At 43.2% G+C, this 26466-nt stretch overlaps 1 protein-coding gene across 3 annotated transcripts in view; it reads right to left on the bottom strand.

Annotated features, from left to right (window-relative positions):
• The window catches only part of plxna3 (plexin A3), an 86609-nt gene that overhangs the window by 55235 nt on the left and 4908 nt on the right, over window positions 1–26466 (bottom strand). For 2 of the 3 annotated variants that reach the window (XM_061684436.1, XM_061684420.1), the window contains exons 2-6: window positions 14674–15055; window positions 14414–14604; window positions 11347–11894; window positions 9732–9896; window positions 5872–6054 (exon numbers count right to left, since the gene is read on the bottom strand). In XM_061684436.1, the coding sequence (XP_061540420.1) occupies window positions 5872–6054; window positions 9732–9896; window positions 11347–11894; window positions 14414–14604; window positions 14674–14981 (1395 nt within the window). In that variant the 5' untranslated portion in view covers window positions 14982–15055. Of the gene's footprint in view, window positions 1–5871; window positions 6055–9731; window positions 9897–11346; window positions 11895–14413; window positions 14605–14673; window positions 15056–24656; window positions 25072–26466 lie in introns of those variants that run through there. The other variant, XM_061684428.1, reaches the window with a different exon arrangement.

A 26466-nucleotide genomic window follows, 5' to 3' on the forward strand; every position in this document is an offset into this window, starting at 1 on the left:
TGTGACTGTGACTTAAACCCTAAACACACTGACACCTGAACTTTAACCCCTAACCCTAAGACAATCTGTGTGTGTGTGTGCGCGGCCTCCAGTCTACATCCTATGATGTCACGAGAATGCCCCTCCTCCAAGGGTTCCATCCCAATTGTGTGTGTGCATGTGTCTCTGTCTGTCTGTTTGTGCCTTTGTGGATAACATAAAAAATTGTTGTAGTTGATTACATGTTTGTGTATGTGTGTGTGTGTGTGTAAAATGCGTCATAAGACAACGATGATGTCATATATACACGTGTGACCTCAAGGTGCTGCTTTTCGACAGAGGGAGAGAGATTGTGAGAGCGAGAGAAATACTTTGTGTGTGTGTGAGTGGGTGTGTAATGTGTATAACATGGAGGTGGTGAAATTGATAGCTTTCCAATTAACACCTCTAATTATTTAATTACCTCTTATATAAAAATTCAAAAGTATGAGGATAAAGTTTTATTTTTCTTCGAAAGTCTAAGAAATTAAAAAAAAAATTTTAAGGGGAATTTTTTGTAAGCAAAAAGCAAATCCAATGAAAGCAAAATCAAATTTTTCTACAGGAAGTAGATTTAATGTTTAAGGTATTTTTTTTTTTTTAAAGATAGTCATATAGAACCTTTGGATTAAATAAACTAAGAGTAGAAGTAGTATACAGTGGTGTCTTGATTTAGGAGTTTAATTAATTCCATGACCAGGCTTGTAAATCAAAATATATAATGTAGCAAACATACTGTAACATAACATAACTCCAATAATCTTTCCCCACTGAAATGAATGAAAATGTCAATCAGCTCCAGCGCCCCAAAAAAACATTACAAATAATTTTGTAACTTGTTTTATAATACTATTAAGAAAATAGCACTCTAAAGTATTGTACTTCATAAAGACATTGAGTAATTGTATACCTTTAATAGAAGAAAAGAAATAAACGATCCACAAAACTGGGAGAGCTAATGCAAAAATCAACAGACTGCAGAGTTTTAAATGCATTTTTATCCACATTTTAAAATAAAATAACATACATATACTAAGTCTGTAATTTGTCTATAGCAATTTAAAAAACAACACATTGGTCACTAATGACCACATTAAGACAACATGGATAGATATAAACAAGGAATTCTGTGTGTCTGCGTGTGCATTTTGCTGACATTCACACACTACACATTGTTCATTGAGCCATCAGAGCCTGCGGGAGGAAGACGAGGAGGAGGAAGGCCAATGAGGGGTGACATGAGGGGCGGGGGGACTGTTAAGCTTATTACCCTGTTCCCATCCCCCTAACACACACACACACAATGGATAATAGCGAGACCACCAACTACTGCATTTCACCCTCCAGTCACACAACCAATACATAATTTTTGCTTGTTTTCTTCAAACCTTCTTTCAGTAAGCAGGAAGCACTTTAGTCTACTACATCTCTAATGGCCCCACACCTTTTGTCAAGTTGTCTGTCATCTGCAACATCTTGTTTAACCTGACTTCCATGCAATGGAAGTTTCTATATGGGCAACAAGGGCAGCCCCCTCAGAGATGTATGTAGTTGCAATGTGTAGCTTAACTTTTTTCTTTATTTTCACCACTGTTCTATGTTTTCGCCATTTGTGGATAATGGCCCTCACTGTGGTTCGCTGGAGTCCAAAGCTTTAGGAACTCACTGAAGTAGTGATTTAAGTCTCCTCACTGCCTCCTTACCGCCATCAGACAAACCTTCGGAGAGTTAGTCAGAATCAGTGTCGCAGCACCTACCCTGTGGAACTCTCTTTGGCAGGCACCAACACTGGACAGTTTCAAATCTGCACACAAATGGCACAAGTGTTCGGCACCTAGTTTGGTTGCTCTGTTGTTGTTTTTTGTTTTTAAATTTTGTCTTTGTGGTCTGCTTGTCGTGATTGTCTTTGTTTATGCAAAGTGTCCTTGGGTTTCATGAATGGCGCTACATAAAATACATTTATTATTATTATTATTAGTTATTATTATTATTATTATTATTATACATCTATCGATTATCTATACCGCTTAGCCTCACTAGGATTACGGGTGCGGTGTCACCTATCTCAGCTGACTTCGGGTGATTAAATTAACCTACCATGCATGTTTTTGGAATGTCGGGGAAAACCCAAAGAAAACCCATGCAAGCACGGAGAAAACATGCAAATTCCACACAGGGGAGGCCGGATTTGAACCCGGCTCCTCAGAACTGTGATGTAGATGTGCTAACCAGTCGGGCACCGTGTCGCCCTATTATTATTATTCATTTATGCATTAATTTTCCGTACCGCTTATCCTCACTAGGGTCGCGGGCGTGCTGAAGCCTATCCCAGCTATCTTCAGGCGAGAGGCAGGGTACACCCTGAACTGGTCGCCAGCCAATCGCAGGGTACATATAACTAACCATTCACACTCACATTTGCACCTACGGGTAATTTAGAGTCTTGAATTAACCTACCATGCATGTTTTTGGGATGCGCGGAAACCGGACTCATGAGGAGAACATACAAACTCCGGATTTGAGGCCGGATTTGAACCCGGGTCCTCAGAACTATGAGGCAGATGTGCGACTGGTTTGCATGTTCTCCCCGTGCCGCCTATTCTTCTTCTTCTTATTATTATTATTATTCCCAAGTGCATTTCCGGCTGTTGTGTTAGGGACCCATAAAGTATGTACATTTTCGCCAGGATACACCTGCAACTTGCAAAAATTAGTGAGTTTTGGGGCATGTTGAAGGTGGCAAAAAGTCAATCTGACAGCCAGCATGTCATCATTACCATGGTAACGTATGGAGAGACAGAACATGATCCAAAGTGAAGAGTCTTCACTGACACATCCCCTAATTCTTCCATCATCTCCATGGCAACACCATAATAATTCATCCTTCTCAGATTGTGTGTGAGTATATGTGTGTTTCAGCAGGGAATTCTAGGAACGTTAAGTTAGACACTTACTGAGACACGCGCGCTTACAAACACACACAATGGGAACAGGAAAATGTCTGACAAAGAAGTTTCTGTCAAAAATACATATGCGCACACGAGCGCATACGCATGCGCACACACACACACACACACCCACACACGCACACACACACACACACACACACACACACACACACACACACACACACACATACACATGCCAGTTTCCATCATCTCCATGACAACAACATTCCCATTCATCCATCCATCCATTTTATATAGCGCTTGTCCTGATTAGGGTAGCGAGTGAAATGGAGCCTATCCCAGCTGACTGTGCGTAGAAGGCACGGTTCACCCGGGACTGGTCACCAGCCAATGTCAGGACACATATAGACAAAAAAGCATTCCCACTCCCATTCCTAATTGGACAATTTCTTCATCTTCAATGAAGCTGAGATGCTAACTCTACACAGAAAAGCTAGAGCCCAGATTTGAACCCAGAAGCTCAGAACTGCGAGGCTAACGTGCAAACCACTAGTCCACCATGTCACCCTCTATCACATTTTTTTGAATGTCGTAATTCAAACACACAATAATGCTTCCTTTTCTGTGTCTGTTTCTATCCTCAGCTAGCTCCAATGCCTTGGTAGCACTATGGAGCTGCCAGGCTAGCAGCTAGCACGGTGACGCCATCCGGAATACTAGCGTGTGGCAGGCACACACTGGGTTTCCTCCCATGTTCACATTTAGACTGGGTGTGTCAGCCCACTGACCACACATGCACACACACACACATACGCACAAACCATGAAATGCTTAGTTTTCTGTTTAGACCACACACACACATGACTGTGTTTCTATGTGTGTGTCCTTGGGGACAATGTTTATGGATTGTGTTTATGGATAAAAATTGTTGTAGAAGGACAGAGACCAATGGAATGAGCCAAGAAGATGAAAAGAATGTGTGTGTGTGTGTGTGTGTACAGTTTGTTTTTATGAGACCTTTACTGCTGCCAAAGACAGACAGACACACACACACACGCACACACACTCACACACACACTGCTGGGTAAACATTTGTTAGCGACCAACAACTTTCAACAGGAGTATGTCATGAGGATGTGTGTATGTAGTCACATGATTATGATAAAGTCACATCATAATACTGGTGTTATACATCAAGCAAATATGAAATAAAGGAAATATATCTCCCCAGTTGTCCTTCGCAAACACAAAATGAATCTGTTTCTGTATGTTCGTCAAAGCGCATGTGTGTTTGTGTACGTGTATGTGTGTATGCGTGTGGTCACCACAGCGTGTCTCCTCTCTACCCTGTGCTGTTTGTTTTGAAATGATTTTGCACGCACACACACACACAAACACACACTCTCAGAGCCAATCAGTTGTCAGTAGAGTATAAGACATATCACTATCTGCCCATCAAATATATTTACTGTATTACTGTCTACTACGTAACTCCCTCTGGCCTGACATCAAGGTGTGTGTGTGTGTGTGGGGGGGGGGGCATTTGATTTGATTGACAGCAAACAGGAGCTGACACATGCACACTCAAAAAGCCCTTTTTGAGTGTGCATGAAAAACTTTCCTTATATGAAGGTGGAGGATGTGACGCAGCAGGAAAAAAATAATGAAATGGGATTATGCCATACTAATTTCAGAGTGCTTCAAGGTGTTCAAGTTTTCTATTGGCCCAAAGTTCGGGACAGTGCGACACCATAATTATTCTGCATTCCTCCATTTCCCCCTTGCCGCTTACAGTGCAAATCCACCAAAGACCACCAAAATAACATGCTCGGCGTCACGTCAAAATGCCCTGACGCCCCCTCAGCCCACACACAATGATTGGGAAAGTTGAGGGTGTCAGATGCTTTGTCAAGTGCAGTGTGAAAAGTCAAGTCTTGTGGATTTTTGGCGTGGCGTGGATGAGCGATGCCATGTTTGGATCGGATGCTAGTCATCGACGTGGCGGGGTCGTGCATGGCGGGCAGACCGGTACCAAATGCCCCGGCGGTTGGGAACCACTCTCTTAAAGCATTATAATATCACCAAATCGATGCTATTCATTAGCCCCGTATATGCCGTTTTGCATTGTTTTGATAGAAGGTGGTGTTGTTGTTTTTTTAAATACACGTAATTTTATGCCGGCACTGTGGACGACTGGTTAGCAAAGCCGCCTCACAGTTCTGGGGACCGGGGTTCAAATCCATGAAGCCACTTTTTTGATGATTTGTTCACTTTGCCAAGCTGCTTGTTGTCAAGTGAGCTGAGTAGACTTCACTTCCACCATGCAGCGCTCCTGTTTAAATGTTTTGCTCGCAAGTCAAAATAAGAACATTGGCCAAACAACGGTTCGGATCTCGAAAAACTCCTACGGCCCTCAAGGCAAGTCTCAAGACACCCCTGTAAAAGTTGCAAAAGCAGTAATTTATCCACGTTGGAAACTTGAACTGAGGTATGTGCTGCCAAGCCCCAAATATTAAGCAGAGGTCACCTTGCCTCACCAGTACAACTCTACATGAGAAAATAGTATGAAAGAGTTGGAGAGGTTGCTGTGTTACACTTCCATCCTTACAGTTTAACGGCTAATTTGAAATTGTTGAACATTTCAAATGTTAATTTGTTAAGGATGTTTTAAAAAAAGGGATAAAAGGTGAAGATCTTATCTGTAAAGGTAAGAACATTGTTTCTGTGGAAGTTGATGCAAGTTAATGCCAAAAAAAAAAAACTGTTTCAAACCTTGTTTGGTATTACATGAAGAACAAAAAAAAATCCCAAAAGGAAAAGGAATTTTTATGTTTTATCCTTTTGGGATTTTATTTTAAGGCTATATAGCCCAGCCCAAGTCCCTCGTGTGGTTGGAGTTCAACACATCAAATGCATGAAAATTGCAATCCAAAAAAGCGCTTACCTTCTTCAACTGGCCGCTGCGTGTCCCCACAAAAACCACAGTGTGCTCGCCATACGTGTACGCTGCCACAGCACCCATGCCCTCTGTGCGGTCTTCGAACAATGGACTCCCCTCAATGACCCGCAGACCCCCCAGCGGCTGATTCAGCACCAGACCACAGAAGTCGTCTCCAATCTGCTTCGGCTGACCAAACACAACGACAGGTTTGTCACACACAATGGTCTTTTAAATGTGACATAAAATGTAAAAGTGATTTTTGAATGTCCATCCATTTTCTTTTACCGCTTATCCTCATAAGGGTCGCGGGCTGCTGGAGCCTATCCCAGCTATCTTCGGGCGGTAGGCGGGGTACACCCTAAACCGGTCACCAGCCAATCGCAGGGCACATAGAAACAAAGACCCATTCGCACTCACATTCACACCTGCGGGCAATTTAGAGTGTTCAATTAACCTACCACGCATGTTTTTAGGATGTGGGAGGAAACCGGAGTGCCCGGAGAAAACCCACCCAGGCACGGGGAGAACATGCAAACTCCACACAGGCGGGGCCGGGGATTGAACCCGGGTCCTCAGAACTGTGAGGCGTGCCGCCACAATATTAAATATTAATATTAAAAACAAGAACAGATACATCAATAACAGTAAATATGAACGCAGTTGTAATTTAATAATACAATAAGTGAGCATCACAAGAAAGAAATAGACACTTGCCTATGTTTTCTTCATCATGCGTGGACTTCCTCATGTTTTAAAAGTCGGTAAAGATGTTCAAAATCGGGATGTGTGTAGTACCCTGCTTTAATCAATAAATATTTATGTGCTTTATCATTTCTTTAAAATAAAATTAATGGGTGAGGATAATTGGCATTTAAAATGTAATTTCAGTCAGACAACAGGAATAAAAATGAAATTAGGATGTTGTTAAGCAAGTATGACCTACCACGCATGTTTTTAGGATGTGGGAGGAAACCGGAGTGCCCGGAGAAAACCCACCCAGGCACGGGGAGAACATGCAAACTCCACACAGGCGGGGCTGGGATTCAAACCCCAGTCCCCAGAAATGTGAGGCAGATGTGCTAGCCAGTCGTTCACCGTGCCGACATTTTTTAATATGTTATATATAAATAGTTTTGTTTCTGGAGTGCCCTCCTCCCCAGCAATTGTTAAATTAAACAAACAAGTCACTCTTTTGTTACTACTATTTCCAAATATGAGTCTGAGACAGTGTGCGGCATCAGGGCCTTTTCTGTTGGCATAAACTTTCAGAAGCACTTTATGTTAGCGTAATAGCATAATTAACTTATTGTTAATATTTCAATTTAAAAAATACCATTGAGCTTGCTAAAAATGTTGTATTTTCTTCATGTCTGTGTAGATTCTCTGGTACCCAGGTCATGGTAATCCGAAAAGGTTGAGTCGAGGCAAATGGATTCTTTTTGTTTGTTGAAGTTGTTGGGTTTTTTTCTGTTTGTTGCTTTGTTTTCCCAAAAGGTTAAAAAATGACTTAAGCAATTATGCTATTAGGCTCACGATCTCCAACCTAAATTTGAATATTTGTTCCATGAAATTAGTCACAATCTAGTCACTCCATTTCATAGTATTTCTGCTTCCAGGATGTGTTTGCGGATGTCAAATTTTTTTTTGTCTGCTCACTTTTCAGCCAATATGTGCTGCCATGTCAAAGTAATCTGACCAGGAACTAGGTGACCCACCAGATAGGTGACCCACACTAGCATCAGCATTCTGACTGGTTAGTCAGAGCAAAACTTGTTCCCGCCAAATTTGACAAGCAAAACATTTGCAACACACGATTTGCACACATTAATAATACATTTCATTCATTCATTCATTCATTTTCCACACAGCTTATCCTCACTCGGGTCGCGGGCATGCTGGAACCTATCCCAGCTAACTCAGGGTGAGAGGCAGGGTACACCCTGAACTGGTTGCCAACCGATCACAGGGCACATATAAACAAACAACCATTCACACTCACATTCACACCGAGGGGCAATTTAGAGTCTTCAATCAACCTACCATGCATGTTTTGGGGATATGGGAGGAAACCGGAGTACCCAGAGAAAACCCACGCAAGCACGGGGAGAACATGCAAACGCCACACACGGATTTGAACGCTGGTCCTCAGAACTGTGAGGCAGCAGTAATGTGTGACTTTTCCTCCTTTACATTAGTTTTTTTCCTTGAATACAATTCCTGTCTGTTCGTGCATATCTTTACTTGTGTGTTGTGTGGGAGTGGTTTTCTCAGAGTACAAATAGGCAAGTGGACATAACATAGCATCAATAAGTACACTCCACAAAGCAAATTCTTGTATAGTGACAATAAAAGGCATTGTATTCTATTCTACAATGTTATACTTTATTCTATTCTACTCTATTCTATTCCATCAAAACGATGTTAAACCAGCAATATTCAAGCCTCAAACAGAACACTTCAGGTTTTCGCTCTTATTTTGAAACTTAAAATTGCACCACTTCTGGTGGCAGACTTACTTAACGATCGCCCAACGTCAGTAGTTTTGCAATGAACGTCACATAACGGTCTCCACAAATCACGTAAATTAAACTCCTAAAGAAATAACATTATACAAATGCTTACATGTTTCATGCACTTATGTAATTATAAAGATTAACATATTTTCTTAAACAATAAATGACTTTGTGGCCAAATCTACAGTCTCACTGCAGACTGTAGACCGGACAGGCGGCACACTGCACGAACTGGAGGAGACTTGAGGAAGCATGTGCGATTGCATGAATTTGAAGGGGCATGGCGTTTGTTTGCGTTTCTTGCCCTCGCGTATGACCGGCCCCGTTCCCATCCCTACACACGCTTGCTGCAGGCAACGCAGGTGACTGCAGGGTGCTTTGACAATGCAGGAACGTTGCAAACACACACTGCGGCATTTGGCACATTAATCATTTTTCTTCAATTACAATGTTTTCGTGATAGTAGGGAGCCAAAATTGAAATCACGATTAAATTTCATCCATCCATCCATCCATTTCCTGAGCCGCATCTCCTCACTAAGGTCGCGGGCGTGCTGGAGCCCATCCCAGCTATCATCTGGCAGGAGGCGGGGTACACTCTGAACTGGTTGCCAGCCAATCGCAGGGCACATACAAACAAACAACCATACGGACTCACATTCACACCTACGGGCAATTTAGAGTTGTCAATTAACCTACCATACATGTTTTTGGGATGTGGGAGTAAACCGGAGTGCCCGGAGAAAACCCACGTAGGCAAGGGGAGAACATGCAAACTCCACACAGGCGCGGCCGGGGATTGAACCCCGGTCCTCAGAACTGTGAGGCAGACGCTCTAACCAGTCGTCCACCGAGCCGCCCTCCTTAGCACAATATAATCTTAATCCACGTGTTGCACTGAGGCCACTGGTCATTTATTTTAACATAGTTAACACTTTTGTTTGCCGCTGCAGTTGGACACAAGCAACGGGCTGGGGAGAGCATAGCTGGACGTCAGGGGACCCGAAAGGATGTTCGAATGGGACCGGAATTGCTCAAATTCAAACGATGCCCAACCCTAGTGGTGATAAAGTGCTGCCTCCACAAGTTAAATTTAATATGTATAGGCACACTCACTTTAGGGGGTTGGGGGAATGGGGTATGCACAAGTCTCCAATGACCCCACAAAAAGTGGCTAGATTGGTTGCTAGTTGATTTTCACCCAAGAATGTCAGCAAGATTTTATAAGGAGATCTGTAATCTTAAATTGTGAAAAAATATGCTTCAGGTCTCCTTTAAAAAAGTGCACATCTGTAACACACACATACAAAGAGTGAGGGGGTGTAGCTTCCTGAAATGGGATGTAACTCACTGTATGGATGCAGGGCAGCTCCTTGTTAAGTAACCATGGCAACGAGAGGCGGCCCTCCCCGCGGTAGCAGGAGCGTATCCTCTCTCTCATGGCCAGGTTGATGTCGTGCAGCGTGAACAGACACAGGAGCGTCTCTCTGGGGGGGTTTGAGCGGTTTTTCTGACCCTGAACAACACACACACACGTGCGAGAAAATCAAGTGAGTCAATGGTTCTTAAACTTCGTACACACAGATCCACTTAAAAAAATACTTAGGACTCCAAGTACCACTATCATTACCAACATTAAAATTCAGGAGCAAAGTTGGGCTAAGTGTTCATCAAAAACAAGACAGAGACATAATATCAACTATTACTGTAAGCCACTATAACATTATGCACAGTTAACATTACATTAACACTGCACTTAAATATAGGAAAATTAAAAACTGTACTGAAATGATTCATTTAAAATGTATTGCACATAAAATTTAAATAACAATTGTACCAAAATGAATGTTTTAAAAAAAACATTTTTTGCAGATTAAAGGGGGGTTTTCAGTTGTTTTATTTCAGTTACGTTTTGTCATATTTGTTGAAACTGTCAGTATAAACCTAACAGTAGTATATTAGTAAAATGATCTGTGAAAAAAAAAATCATCAATTTCTGGCCTCATCTTGTATCTCCAATTAGATTTTTAAGAAACCACTGCGCCCGAGGATGAATCACCAATCTGAGACAAAAGGTGTGACCAACAAAGTGTCAATCATTTGCTGCGCATTCACAGGCACACTCATAGCACGGCATTGTCGTAGTGGGCACACCACCTCAGCCTTATGCTGATCTGTTAACTTGGGCTTCAGGAGCTTTGCTGAAACTATGGCGGAAGACACAACTCCAGAAAAAACTCCAGAAAAATGCCCATCCTTTGTTTGCTAACAACTTGGCATAAGACTAGCAAATAGAAGCAGTGCAAAGGATCTCAGGAAGCTGAGGATTTAAAAGTGGCGCGAAATTAACATTTCTTCTCGACAGGTAAGTTTATCACCTCTTTTTGATTTTTAATTCATCTTATACTCAAAAAAATAAAACTTCAAACCCATAGGATTGAGTGTTATAGTACCACTATCACGAATAAGTAATGCACAACATAGCAGCTGTGGCTAACATTGGCAAGTTTACAGCGCTAATGCTTGCTTAGAATTGCTAGGTGCTATTTTGTTGAAGCTGTACAGCACACTTTGTGACTAGCAAAAGTACACACGTTCTTAATCGCATGCCATTATGAAAGGCCATGTTTGAGAATTGCGCTCGTGCACGTCAGTGAGGGGCACGGCTTTCATTAGTAACTCGAGGGCGGGGATTAGTGAAGTGAGGCTACATTCAAATCTTGCTAGCGGTTTTAAAACTGCAAAATCCCACTTCAAATGCAAATTTTTGTACTTTAAAGTTAAATACAACGAAATGAAAAAAAATATTGGTTTGTTCTTAGGTGTTGTTTGTTCGGATGTAAGATGCCGTTTGAGATGTGATGGTATCAAGCATTTAGTGCTAAGAACTTCACCACGTACGACACACTGAGTCCCACTAGAGGGAGATCACGTATAACACTTTGAGAGTCGCAGAAATAAGTCACCTGGGAGAAAATGACAAACAGGACATCGTCGTCTTCCGACAGGCCGAGCGCCTGAGCCAAGTGTCGTCCCGGTTTTTGTTTGTAGGCAGACTGGACCAGTCGGTACTCCACGCCGTCCTTAGTGCATCCTAGAGGGAATTCCACGTACGAGTAGAACTCCGTGTCGTTGGAGCACATTCTGACAATCTTGGAGCTGAAGAACTTCTCTCCGCCGGCATCCATCTGCGTCAGCTGTGTATCCAGCTGCAGCGTCAGGAAGTAGACATAAGTGCAGCTGGAGAAGCCGTAGACATAGTAGATGTCAAAGGCAGGGTAGAGGGACAGCGTGTCCGACGGGATCTTGATCTGCGACGACACAAACTCGTCCTGGTAGACCAGCGAGAACATGTTGACGCTCTCCTCGTCAGCCACCAGCTTCCTGCTGGACAGCGTGGGGAAGTACTCAGACTTTCCATCGATGGCGGCGCCGATGAAGAGCCGGCTGCCACCCTTCGTCGTTTTCTTTCTCTTCGGGTCATTGGTCCAGTCATCCTCGCCGACAACCACACCTGGAGAGGTTTGTGGTTACCACGGTAACACCAGCTGACCAACACATACGCCTATCTTAACTGACCACTGTGAACTGTACTCTGTGGTTAATTGTGGTCAATTGGCCGTCTCTTCACTCACGCAGACAACAGACAGTAAGAGAGTGATTCTGTACAGGCAATGTTATGTATTGCGTATATATGTAACTATATCATATGGTAGTTTGTTGTCCACGTATGTATGCATGTACAAAGTATTTGTATTTGCTTTTATTTTGCTTTGTTTTACACCCTGGACTAGCCGCCAACCAATTGCTGGGCGAATATAGACAAACAGACATTCATACTCACATTCCCACCCAAGGACAATTTATGTTCATGAATGTCTTCAATGAACCTAACATGCATGTTTTTGTAATGTGAAAGGACATGAAAACTCCACACAGGAAGGTCAGTGTCTGAATTCAAACCCCCAACATCAGAGTTCGTCAACAATTGTCCAGAGTTCCTATAGGCTCTGGATGTTTTGGGGCTGTCCTGGTTGACACGCCTCTGCGACATCGCGTGGACATCGGGGACAGTGCCTCTGGATTGGCAGACTGGGGTGGTGGTCCCCCTTTTTAAGAAGGGGGACCAACTACAGGGGGATCACACGTCTCAGCCTCCCTGGTAAGGTCCTATTCAGGGGTGCTGGAGAGGAGGGTCCGTCGGGAAGCCGAATCTCAGATTCAGGAGGAGCAGTGTGGTTTTCGTCCTGGCCGTGGAACAGTAGACCAGCTCTACACCCTCAGCAGGGTCTTCGAGGGTGCATGGGAGTTTGCCCAACCAGTCTACATGTATTTTGTGGACTTGGAGAAGGCGTTTGACCGTGTCCCTCGGGGGGTCCTGTGGGGGGTGCTTCGGGAGTATGGGGTACCTAACCCCCTGATATGGGCTGCTCGGTCCCTGTACGACCGGAGTCAGAGTTTGGTCCGCATATCCGGCAGTAAGTCAGACTCGTCGGACTGAGGGTTGGACTCCGCCAAGGCTGCCCTTTGTCACCGATTCTGTTCCTAACTTTTATGGACAGAATTTCAAGGCCCAGCCGAGGCGTAGAGGGGGTCCGGTTTGGTGGCCTTAGTATTGCATCTCTGCTTTATGCAGATGATGTGCTTCTGTTGGCTTCATCAAGCCGTGATCTCCAACTCTCATTGGAGCAGTTTGCAAGCGAGTGTGAAGGGGCTGGGATGAGAATCAGCACCTCCAAATCTGAGCCCATGGTCCTCAGTCGGAAAAGGGTGGCGTGCCCTCTCCAGGTCGGGGATGAGATCCTGCCCCAAGTGGAGGAGTTCAAGTATCTTGTTCACAAGTGAGGGAAGAATGGAACGGGAGATAGACAGACGGATCGGGGAAGCGTCCGCAGTGATGCGGACTTTGTATCGGTCTGTTGTGGTAAAGAAGGAGCTAAGCCAAAGGGCGAAGCTCTCAATTTTCCGGTCGATCTACGTTCCTACCCTCACCTATGGTCACGAGCTGGGGGTCGTGACCGAAAGAACAAGATCCCTGATACAAGCGGCCAAAATGAGTTTCCTCCGCAGGGTGTCCGGGCTCTCCCTTAGAGATAGGGTCAGAAGCTCGGTCATCCGGGAAAATCTCAGAGTAGAGCCGCTGCTCCTCCACATCGAGAGGCGGCAGATGAGGTAGCTGGGGCATCTGATTCGGATGCCTCCCGGACTCCCCCCTGGTGAGGTGTTCCGGGCACGCCCCACCGGGAGGAGACCCCGGGGATGACCCAGGACACGCTGGAGAGACTACCTCTTTCAGCTGGCCTGGGAACGCCTCAGGATCCCCCCAGAAGAGCTGGATGAAGTGGCTGGGTGTCTGGGCGTCCCTGCTAAAGCTACTGCCCCCGCGACCCGACCTCAGATAAGCCGTAGAAAATGGATGGATGGATGGATACTTTAAGTCTGGTAGGATTGGTTTTGAGCAGGTTAACCTGATCTGTTTTTGTGCACGTTAATGTAAAAATATATATATTCTGCAGATATTTTATAGCATTTGTATGATTTTGTGTATTGGTCCATGGCCTCCTGTAAAGCTATTTGACATCAACATTTAGTGTTTTTTTTATTCCTAATTTATTACTTTAAGAGCTGTGGGATGTTCATGCACCCACTTGTTTGGGCACTTTTCTGCACTGCCAATTTGACATAATGTCCTGTTTTTGAATAAAGGGATGGGAATAATGTTTTTGATCCGATACATCTCAATTAATCGATTATTAAAATAATCGCTAGTTGCAGCCCAACTCAGAACTTTAAGGGAGATGTGCTAACCACTTGTCCACCGTGCTGCCCCGACTCCTTATATCATAATAATTTCATGCAGCTTGGTCAAACCTAACTCTATTTAAATAAAATAGCTTCACTTCTGTGTGTCAGCTCCCTTGTTTTGTCACGTCCTTTGAGTCAGCCATGACACTCGTCGCTGATCTGGCTTCAAAACCCGGTTGCCGTTTTGACACCAGCTGGTGCGAAGGAAGTGTGAGAAGCCCCGCCTACCTGCCATCCCATCAGCCTCTCTGGCACCAGACAAGTAGTGCTCTTTGCGGTGGTGAGGCTCCCCCAGTTTGAAGAGGTCCTCCAGTCGGAGAAACTGGCAGACGCCCTGCCAGATGGAGCCGCACGCCACCAGCCTGTTGCCAGTGTAGTCCACCAACAGGAGCTTGTTCACATTGTCCAACGAGTCCAGGCTGAGGGCGCACACAGGTAATCAGACAGACAGACAGACAGACAGTTTTGGCAATTGGGGTGAGACAGACCGGTGAGCGCAGGCCCTGACACTGGGTGGGGGGTAACACTTGGCGTTGTCCTCCACCGGTCCAGTCATGTGACTCCTCATCTCGGTCAGATTGGCAGACAGCTTGAGAACTCGGTTGACGGCTCCGACGAAAACCTCGCCTGTCCTCTTGTGGACGGTCAGGTGGGTGAGGGAGGTGTCAAACACCCGGTACGCCGCTCGGTCACCTGCTGCCACCAGGGGGGTAGGCCGTTCTGCCGGAGCACAGAGGAGGAGGAGGGGCCAGGAGAGCAGGAGGAGCGAGAGGACGGGGATGGGAGAGGGAAACATGGCGGGAGACGGACGAGACGGGAAAGGAAGGAGGAGTTGTCCACAGGTGGATGAACAGTGTCAGCAGGTCATGACTGCAAAACAAAGAAGATAGCCACCATTAGACGTCGTTTAGTTTAGAGCAGGGATTGATGCCATGAGAGATCATGAGGTGTGCCAAGAGAAATGATTCAACTTCTCCTTATTGGTCTGAAAATGATCATTTATTAACTCCATATAATGTGTTTTTGTTCATCTGTATCTTTGTTCATCAGTATTTATCAGAAACATATTGAGAATGCTGCCACTTAAGTAAAACACAAGAATATAACCCTTGCAGTAGGAACATTTATTGTTACAGATTTGTAGACTCTCTCTGTGGTCAAAGATGTGTGGTTTGGCCGCTTAATGAAAATGCTTGAACCACATTATGCTTCAGTTCACATTTTAGCAACGTTTTCATTCCTAAACCAAGTGTAAGTTGGATTAAGTGTGGGCCGATTGCTCCTGCAGAGTCGGGTGCAAGCATGACCAATCGACCAAGGCTTAATCAGACTGTTACACAAGTAGTGTTTACATTTTTGTATGTTTTAATTTGTTGTACATATTTTATACTATTGTATTGTCAAGAGTATACAATTAGTCAAGGAATAAAAGGCTGTTTACCATTTAAAAGAGTTTTGTTTATTGTTTAAATAATGGTGAACTTGAAATAAGTTATATTATTTAGTACACTACAAAGGTTTTTGCTTACAAGCAAAGTAAAGACATGAATTTGAGGAGAAAATAATTGCTCTCTTCATGCAAAAAAAAACGTACAAAAAATGTATCAAACCATGGTCCGAAAACCAAGGTATGGACAGTACCGTGGGTTACCTGTACTGTCGCACTCCTACTGACTATGAGTCCGTTGTTTGTCTGTATGTGCTCTGCCACTGACCCACGACCAGTCCAGGGTGTACTCCGCCCACTCCTGGCCCAAAGTCAACTGGGATAGGCTCCAGTTCACCCTAATCCCTAATATGACCCGAATTAGGTTATGCCCTATACAAAATGGATGGATATGATTGAAGAAAAAGTAAATGCTTAAATACAATAGAATCCATGTAAATACAGTGTTTGTCTGAGCCAGCGGGGGGAAGTGGAATACGCATGTGTGTGAATGATAAGAACAGTAGCGCCTCTGCTTCAATTTGAGCCAGGAAAACCTTTGTAGTTGGGACTGAAGGAGGGAAGAAGAAGTGGAAAGTAAAGTTAATAGTGGTGCCTTAGTGGTAATCGGAGATCTCAGGGCTGTGACTCCCAAAGTGGGCGAGTGGCCCAAGCGGGTTCCGATAACATTTGAGACCTCTACAGAGAAGAATATAATCCTAAAATCGTCATTTGCACACCAGGAAATTAATCAGAACCTTTGAAACTGGTGTGCTAACTAAATCTATCCATTTTCTATAGCACTTGTTCTTATTAATGTCACGGGTGAATTTATGCGAGACTGGTCACAGTTGTCTTCATAACACTGTTTTTGGATTATTTTGTTATTAATTCTGCTCTCACATTGTTTTGCATATGGCAAGAAAGGAGTCAGTGAGTCATTGGCGCTGAACATGGCCAAAGACATGGTGCCCATTTATATGTTATGGAAAAGCAGTCATTGATCCACATGTTGGAAATGATGCCTCCAAAGAGAGCTGTAAGGGGTGTGATGTTGCTCTTCCATTCAGGTAGTTGATGCCTCATTTCATGTTAAATTGTTCAACATCCATCCATCCATTCTCTGAATGGCTTATCCTCACTAGGGTAGCACGTGTGCTGTAGCCTATCCCAGTTAACTTTGGACGAGAGGCGAAGTACAACCTGAACTGGTTGCCAGCCAATCACAGAATTGTTCAACATTTAAAATGTGAAATTATTAAGGATCGTGTTGACATGTTTCGACAAAGAGAAACACTTTCAGTATTTACACATTCTGAAAAGTAGGGCTACGAACAAATCAGTGGTGACCCGGTGGTACATTCGAGTGCGATGAAAAAAATTAACTCCAGTTCAGATTTTTCGGATTCAAATCACGAGTCAAAGAATAACACACTGCTTAGTTTATTCTGCCAAGAGCTGCAATTCTGAGAGAAAAAAGCTCCCGCATAAGGCTTCCATTAGCCTCGCTCCGATGAGCTGCATGGATAATGCCTAGATCAGACTACAGGATTTTAGCCCCAATATTGGCCCGATGAGCTATCGCAGCCGATTATCTAGATCGGGCCAAACATATTTTGTCGGGAATGACAAAACCTCTTGTAGTGTGACATAATACAGGATGAATGATTTGGCCCTACGTTAGCCCTACAATGCCAAAATGTAAAGTCTAGCATGTTGGTTTTTTGGGATATCTTCCGTGTAGTGTGACATATCAACGACAACTCTCTGACAGCACACCTTGACATTACCCAATAGGATTGCGTATTGTGACCGGCGCCTCGCCTCCCGTGCTTGCCGTTGTCAACATTTACTCACACGCACGAACCAATGTTTACCGAAGCTTTAGAGGATGATTCGACAGAACGCCGGCATGTTTACGTACAACCATTAGTGCTACCACTAGCTTGCTAGGCTGCATAATGTTTTGTTGCCTGCTTGCAAGCCATATTGTATTAAAAGGTCGTGAACATACCTAAAGCAAACCTTGAATGAATGTCCTCTCCCAAGCACCGGTGATGACAACCACATGTTTTTTCCTCATTTTATTCTTTTTTTCCCCCGACACAATACATTAGTGCGGCGCATTGTTGTTGTCGTCGCCATGGTAACGAATGTATCCGGTCGCGTTGACCGGTCAAACGTTTTCTGTTTCCGCCTCTCTAACAGTGTTTGATTTGACAAGATAAAGCCCAATGATCCTAAAAGACGGTATCCGGTGGTATCGGACAAGATGTCGTGTAGTGTTGCCACTGTCTGCCCGAGATACGGCAGGATTTTATGGCAGTAGTCTGACACAGTGCAATCGTCAAAGACCAAATTTCTCTTGTAGTCTGATCCAGGCATTACATGGATGTGCCACAACAGAAGCCGAAAAAGCCATCGCTGGAGGGGACGACCGCGAAGATGGAATTGGAGAATGTTTGTCAAACACAGCGTGAAAGTTGATGACAGTAGTTAGGTTGCCAGCAGGCTAAGTATCCAGCAGGCTAGCTGGGAAGGCAGCACTGATGAGCATAAAAAAGAGACAGAATTCTACCGTAGGGCAAGGTACGGTGAAGTTAAAGTAAGCCATTTTAAACTAAAAAGAAAAGCTTTTCTGTACAGAGACGCAACAACTAATACACGCCAGCCAAAACACATCAGCCAAAACATGCCAGCGTCTACTCTTACTGGTTCAATAGACAGTCTTCAAATATTCAAATTGGATTTTTCATTTGTTGGATTGTTATTTCAGAATAGTACAAGGAGTATCGATTCGATTGTGATTCACTAGTCGTTCGTTACTGTCAATATGAAAAGCGAATGAGGTTTTACAGGGCGAGTCCGAGACCTAGCGAAAATATTTTTTTGCCATATCCATTACAGTGGTGCCTTGAGATACGAGTGACCCGACTTATGAGTGTATCGAGCTTTCGTTAGAGCCGATTTGTTGCTGTGACTTGCGATCGCAGGAAACTCAACTCAACACACGTTACAGTTTTTATTTATCCTTTATTTATCCAAGAATTATCCCATTGAGATACAAGATCTCCTCTTCCAGCAATAAGGAGCAATTTGGTAAATAGTGAACAACTATTCAAAAAAATGGAGCTGAGAGAAGAGTTGAGACGACTCAATGAAGTGTTTTATGACTCCCACGTGCGTTCTAGGCAGGACACGCCACGCTACAATATGACTGGCTGCTGCATCCAGGCAGGACTGCATAGAACTCAAGTGGCATACATCATAATGCCTAAATGAACATTATAGTTGTCTGTCTGTCTGCCCCCAGGTGGCCAAGGCAGGCACACCAGAAGGCTGTTCAAGTGTATTTAATTATATTTAATTATGTCCTGAATAGCATTTCCATTCATGTCAATGTAAAAAGATAATTAGAGAAACGTGTGTTTGAGATACAAGCATGGTCAATGAAACAAATTAAACACGTATCTCAAGGCACCACTGTATTTCTGTGGAAGTTGGTGAAAGGTAATGCTCAGAAAAAAAATATTCATTTGGTGTCCAGAAAAGGGAAAAAACAAAACATTTGAATAATGTAATTGTGACTTGCTAATGGTATTTCCTTTCTCTACAAGCAAAGGGGGAAAAAATATTAAAATCCGAAATTGGATTTTTACAAAATAATTTTTTTTATAGATGTTTTTATATGAATGCAATATCGCCGAGCCCTGCTGTTAACCCTGAACGCCTCTTTTACATCTGCAAACTTGTTGTGTAGGTGGAGTACGTGACTCAGCGGAGGTACATTCAAACAAAAATAACAAGATTGCAGGGTGATGGATGGTCAAATGAAATTGAAGAGCACTTCAAGAAACACACACACAGGTCCATCTGTCGACCGCTCCTCTCTGGTGTCCCCCTCAGCCCAGCAGGCTAATTAGTTAATGTGCTGATCTTTCACTGCTTCTTTGTGCTTCAGTGTGTGTGTGTGTGTGTGTGTGCGTGCGTGCGTGTGTGCGCGCACAGCATGACTGCTGTGCTGGACTAGAACTTCCTTAAGGTGACGTGGTGGTGGATTCCGTCTCATTAAGCACTAATCATCGCGACTGCAAGGAAACAAGCATGGGGGCACTAGTGTAAAATGATAACCGACTCACCATCTAGAGGAAAAGCTTGCTAGCTAGTAAGCTTCTGTATTATTTGCTTTCTTCCAAACCTTTGTACCCAAGGTTGATTTGACCCATTTATTGTTATAAACCAATGGGTTACATAAAATTTCACCTTAAACATAAGAATACACTACAGCTAAATAAAAACAAGGAAAATCCGGAAAAATAACGTCATTAAATACGATAAAAGCAGAATGTATATATTTTAAAGTGTTAAATAACCACTATGTGTACCTTAAACATACAGTAAGCATATTCTACTATTGAATAGACTAAATAAAAAAATAAAAAAATGAAGACCCTGAAAAATAATTTCAGCAAATCTAATAAATACAACGCCCGAAGATTGCTGGGATAGGCTCCAGCACGCCCGCAACCCTAGTGAGGATAAGCGGAACGGAATATGAATGAATGAATTAATAATAAATAGAAATTATACTTTAGACTTAGATAGACTTTATTGTCCGTCAGGTATCCACAAGTGTTTATGGAATGAAATTTTGTTGCATTTGGCTCACCACAGCATTTGGAATATACATTTAAAAAGGTAATTAATAAATTTAAAAAATCTAAAAATGTAGTTACTGATGCAGCAGTAATTTAAAAATACATAGTCCGATTTTGAGAACTGCAGTCATGTACAGCATAATGCAAAAGGGGCTTTGCTCTTTAGCTTAGCTGTTAGCCCACCTCAAAAGCAGTGCTTTCCCCTCCAGTCACATCGCCTCCGCTTGCTCCTCTGTTGACTTAAGGCTCTTTTCACACTGCACTTGGCAAGGCGTCTGATGCCCTCGACTTTCCCATTCATTGTGTGTGTGCTGAGGGGGCATCAGCGCGTTTTGACGGACGCTGAGTGTTGTGTCAAAGCAGGGGACGTCTGACGCTCAGCGCCGCATCATCGAATAGAAACATTTTCTATACGGGACCATTGACGTGGTGATGTCAAAAAGCTCCTCCAATGGGAGCGGGGCTGGCGGAGTCATTTCTGAGTGCTATTTTGGCTGACTTGTACTGGAAACGGCAAGGGGGAAATGGAGGAAAGCATAATAATTGCAGTATCCCACTATTCTGAACTTTGGGCCAAGAGAAAAATAATATATCGAGACATGTCTGCGGAAGGCTTTCAAACTCCCTTTCAAAGCTCCCTGCTCAGCCTGAAATATGCCTCGAAGTACTCTTCCTGGAACTCGAAAGCTCACGAACAAGTTTGAACTCAGAGTTGCTGCCATGAAATTAGTAAGGGATATTCCCATTCCCTTTTTTTTTTTTTTTTTTTTTTTTGCTGCTGCGTCACCTCCTTTTCCTTAAAATAACCAAAGTTAGGGCTTTCTTTTCCAACAATGACAAATACATATTGCCCTGCTGCGATCCAGTCAGCAGGGAAATCCTCCCGACTTCTTTCGAGGCTGTTGCGTCACCACTTCCAAATATGGGATGGCCACAACCACGGATATATTTGCGGATCTGAAAAACACGTGTAAATCACCGCCATTTTGTGGATTTGAAAAAAAAAACATGTAAATCACGGATATATTTGTGGATCTGAAAAAAGTGCAAATCGCGGCTATATTTGCGTAAATAATTTTGAGATAAATCCCTCCCCATAGTCATGAGCCATTTGATTGACAAGAGTTTTCCTCGAAGTGCTTGTAACACAGCACGCTTGTCGAGACTGGCAAAAAATTCACCCGCTTTGCCTTTGCAAAAGCAGTCCGCTTCGACGCTCTAACCATGTCCTTGGGCCACTAGAACAACTACTTTGCCAAATGGGAACAATGCATCGCGAGACAGCAACGTGGCATCTAAGAAACGCAGAGGAATAACATACTAGAAAAGGAGAAAATGAATAGCTTTCTCCACAATAACCAGCGTGGTGTGGCTCCAGAAAGTGACGTCACTGTCGAAGATTACCAAAGAGTGCTAATTTTTTTAATCTTCGTTGCCAAGAGGTTTGCTATGGGACAAAGTCCAAAAGTACTGGGTAAATTACAAAAATGTTTTGAATATTTTTTCTTGATGACTTTCAGCATGAGATTTACACTTTACTAATTTTTTTATTTTACCTCACATAAGACGTTTAAAATACAAAGTCACTGGATGATCATAATTCCAGCAAGTGCTGGCGTTCATATGGTATTTTGTTGTGCATATTAACTATTTTTGGTGTGGTAGGCGAAGAGTTTTGGTCAAAATATCCGCAACTGTCACCCAGCCAATATAGCTGCAGCTTTAGGACACGCTGTTATTGCGATAACGTGGACTCTGCATGGAATCGATCCGGATATGGGCGCTGCTGGATAGAAGAGCTGTAGCGGAGTATGGAATAGACTGCTTGTATCTGAGCGCTTATAACAGACATTTTTTAGGTCCATTTCTGTTTTTTGTGCTGATATCGCACCGTGATCCAGGATCAAATATCAGGTAAGGACAACCCTAACTATTAGTAGTTAACAGCTGTTGTTGTGCCCATTGTTCTCTCGCCTCTCTGTCCTTCTACTCTGTCTCTCCATCTAAACCCAACCAGCCGAGACAGACGGTCGCCCAACAGAGCCTGGGGTTGAAGTTTCCGTTTGAACTTTCTTCCCCAGAGGGAGTTTTTTTTCCTTGGCTCTGTTGCCAAATGCTTGCTCATATGGGATTTAATGTTTTTTCTTTTTTAATGTAGGATTAGTGTGTTTCTGGACCTGCTCAATGTGTAAAGTGCCTTGAGATAACTTCTGTTCTGAATTGGCTTTATACATGTATATTTAAAATTGACTTGGCTTGACTCACTATACGAGACAGATCTGCACTTAAAATGATCCAATTTCACCATGGCAAGAAATACAGTAATTCCCTGTTATTGGCAGGATATAGAGACCAGAAAATGCCTAAAAATGTTTATCATTGCTTATGTTAATATTTTAAACCATAAATATACCACAAACTATGATCCCAAAACACATGGCTATCATCTCAAAGTCATTTCACAACATTACATTTATAAAAAAAATTGCTCACCGAAGTTTTAACTTAGGAAAAATTTCCATGCACATGTGACAAAGACTCTGTAGGTTCCACTAACAACCCATGCTAAACGTAGCTCCTCCCCGACATACAAAGCTTGTCTCTCAGTTACTTTAATATACACTATATTTTCAAAAATATTCATTCACCTGCCTTGACTCACATTTGATCACATAGATTTTAAGTGATATCCCATTCTAAATCCATATGGTTTAATATGATGTTGGTCGATCCTTTGTAGCTACATGATAACCACTTCAACTCTAGTGGGAAGCCTTTTCAGAAGAGTTAAAGATGATATAATTGCAGAGGGTGGACCGATGTCATATCAAAGCCTATGGATTAAGAATGGGATGTCACTTTCATATCTGAGTCAAGGCAGGTGAGCAAATACTTTTGGAAATATAGTGTACTTCCTTGACACTTTCCTATTTAGATGGGGTTTTGGTGGCATTTTGTGCATTTCAGAAAGAGTACAAAAACTGTGAATAGGTGAGTTTTTCAACAAAAAAGGTGGATAGGTCCCACAGAAAAAATAAAGTAAATTCATTCGTATTTTCGAGATTACTGTATGCTGTAAAAAAACTTCTTCTATGTCTGTAATTCCTGATCCTTGGGGTATTTTGAAAAAAACAGCTGGGATTGAAAAGATCTGGGGAAATTTCCTCAGATCAACATCTCCTCTTGGGTGATTTAGTCTTTCTTTAGTTAATAGAAGGCCTGTCACGATAATTACTATATACTTATCATTTGATACAAAAAATGGACACGATAGTTTTTCGGGACTCGATAAACTGTCATTGTTGTGGTGATGCGGCGTGCGGATCACAGAGTGAGCTGACAGAGTTGGACAGCTGTGTCATTAGCCGCTAGTGGACTCATGTAACGCCGGCGGTGTTGGCTCCATCCAATACTCCACAGCCTTGCTCCATATGCATCGCATAGTTTCATTCAACAGAGACACTTAAAGGTCAGAGGACAAAGATGTTATGGGTCAGTTAAAATTAATATTTGCATTTTTTGTTATGTTATACATGCATGACATTTCCAGCAAGCTGTCAACTATAGCAAAAAATTTGGTTTTTAATACGCGTATTGAGCACTCCCCGAACATACCCGAAGCTCGAGACACTGGGGTGTAGTTACTCTATCCACCGCAAAGGCTACCAGAAGTGACGTTGCAATTGCCAAACGCAGCGCGCTACACACTATAAGCAATGGCGAGCAACCTACTGGAATATGAGGAGGAGGAGGATTTCGACGTACAGGAGCACCCAGCTGAACTTGCCATCGTCAAACCGTATATTTTTGAGCCGATCAGGAGGTCGTAAAATAACAGTGACGGCGACGAGCAGCCAAGTAGCAGCTGTACAACAGAAAAAAGAGAATGACCACTGGGCCGCGGAGAGCGGATTGGAAATACAGACTGGTATGTTTTTGCATCCCATAAATCCATAATTTACTTGCTCCAGCATCCTCACTTGTCGATAGAAACATTGAGTCATGAATAAAATATAACTGGCATGCTCATGGGGTCAGACAGTTAAGGGAAAAAAAGCATGTCTTTTTATACAGTCGTGGCTAGAAATAATGGCACCCAGGGGGGCCAATATTTTTTAGCATGACTATACGTATTATACATTCATATATGTTTCAGTGACACAGCACAAGCTTTTACATAGTATGCAGTATTCCTATATATTGTGTGCCCCTCGCTCATGTATCTTTACAACACGCCGCACAGAAAGTATTTGCTGTGTCTGTTAGTTTGTCATATAGGCAAAAGTACAGACGACAGTACTGAAAAGTACTGCGTGGGTCTTTTTTTCGACTGCCCAGTGCATAATAACCATAATAGAGTCGTAGGTATATATAAGGAAATCCTCACCTCTTGTCTGCGCCGCTTCGCTGCTGCACCATGGCGGCTGCGTGATTTAGTTCTCTTTCTGACGGTTGATGACAGCAAACGTCAAATAGTTGGCACTGCAGCTGGTTTCAGCCTCTGCCTAACTACACCTGTGTATCCAATGCTTTCTCCTAAGTCTTTCTCAAAACACGCTGCTCTGGAATGCTTACTAGGCACCCATAGCTGACCACGTTTCTTCCCCTGTCGATTGAGTTTCCCTATCCACTGGTCACGTTTTCCTTTTTCACTTGGAAAGCTAAATAAACTCTTGCCACTGCCTGAACCATTTGTACAACCAAATGTCACACAATAAACCATCGTAAAATCGCTAAATCGTACGACAACAACTATACAAGGATGGAAACAACAGCATGGCACAATAGCACACAATGCTGAATGAACAGGCTGTTTGGCTAGAGTTACGTAACAGCACCGGATAGAGCCGAAGACCGGAAGGAAGGCGCTAGATGCATAAAGCAGAAGGTGCATTCTGAATCATATTTCTCTATTTAACTGCTGTATATCTGCTATATAGGCGGCACGGTGGATGACTGGTTAGAGCGTCTGCCTCACAGTTCTGGGTCCCCGGGGTTCAATCCCCGGCCCCGCCTGTGTGGAGTTTGCATGTTCTCCCCGTGCCTGGGTGGGTTTTCTCCGGGCACTCCGGTTTCCTCCCACATCCCAAAAACATGCATGGTAGGTTAATTGAAGAATCTAAATTGGATGTTTCTTTATGTGTGCCCTGCGATTGGCTGCCAACCAGTTCAGGGTGTATCCCATCTCCTGCCCGATGACAGTTGGGATAGGCTCCGGCACGCCCGTGACCCTTGTGAGGATAAGCGGCTCAGAAAATGGATGCATATCTGCTATATAATCACTTTGAAATGGCAGATGTGGTTTATACAGGGAATCTAGAGTTATCAAGAACATTTTTAACATCTTTGTCCTCTGACCTTTAAGGGAAGGTTAACTGTTGATTATGTTTGCTAGCCTGCGAGCTACTGAGCTAGCCTACGAGCTAACAACCTAGCCTGTACCCCGATTTAAGGAGCTAAATAGCTCGCTCCACGTCGTTTGCAAAATCAGGGCCTCTCTCAGAGTTGTTGTGTGTGTTAGTCCCCAATTAACACATACGATAAAGTTATTATGTTCAGTAGCTCATGAGCTAACTAGCTAGCGAGCTAAGGAGCTAAACAGCTTGCTCCACTGCGGCAAAGTTGTTTACAGTAAAACGTCAATGCCTCTCTCTGAGTTGTTGTGTGTGTTAGTGTAACGGGAGCAAGCTAGGCCTTGCTGATGTACGTTAAGAAGCCTCACTCTCCACTGCCCGCTACAGGCCACTGAGCTTACGGCCTGGCTTTTAGCTCAAAGGTCACCGTTCTCATTGTCCAATGCAAGACAATATATTTAGTGTGCAGAAGCATGGCAACGACAAGCCGTCTTGCTCACTGTCCCTAATTAAGTGGCCGGCCTCACAGATAAAAAACGGCTTGCTACTTGAAATCACTACGAAAGGAGGAAAAAATAAAATAATGTTGTGGTGATGTAGTTTGCTTTGCTTAAAGACGTTAGTAAAATGTCAATGATTGTGTCATCTTTTGTAGTTTTGACCAATGAATGAGTGAGCTCAAGTGAGCTAACATTAATAGCTATACTAGCGACGCATTAAACGATCAGTCCATATTAAACTCGGGTATTGACTTGGAAGAATATGCTTTCATGATATGGCTCAACTCATTCTGCGAAATTTTCGGTGTGCCTTGATTGAATTGTAAATAATCAAATCATTTGG

This window comes from Phycodurus eques, chromosome 1 (assembly GCF_024500275.1).
Source record: "Phycodurus eques isolate BA_2022a chromosome 1, UOR_Pequ_1.1, whole genome shotgun sequence".
Lineage (NCBI taxonomy): Eukaryota > Metazoa > Chordata > Actinopteri > Syngnathiformes > Syngnathidae > Phycodurus > Phycodurus eques.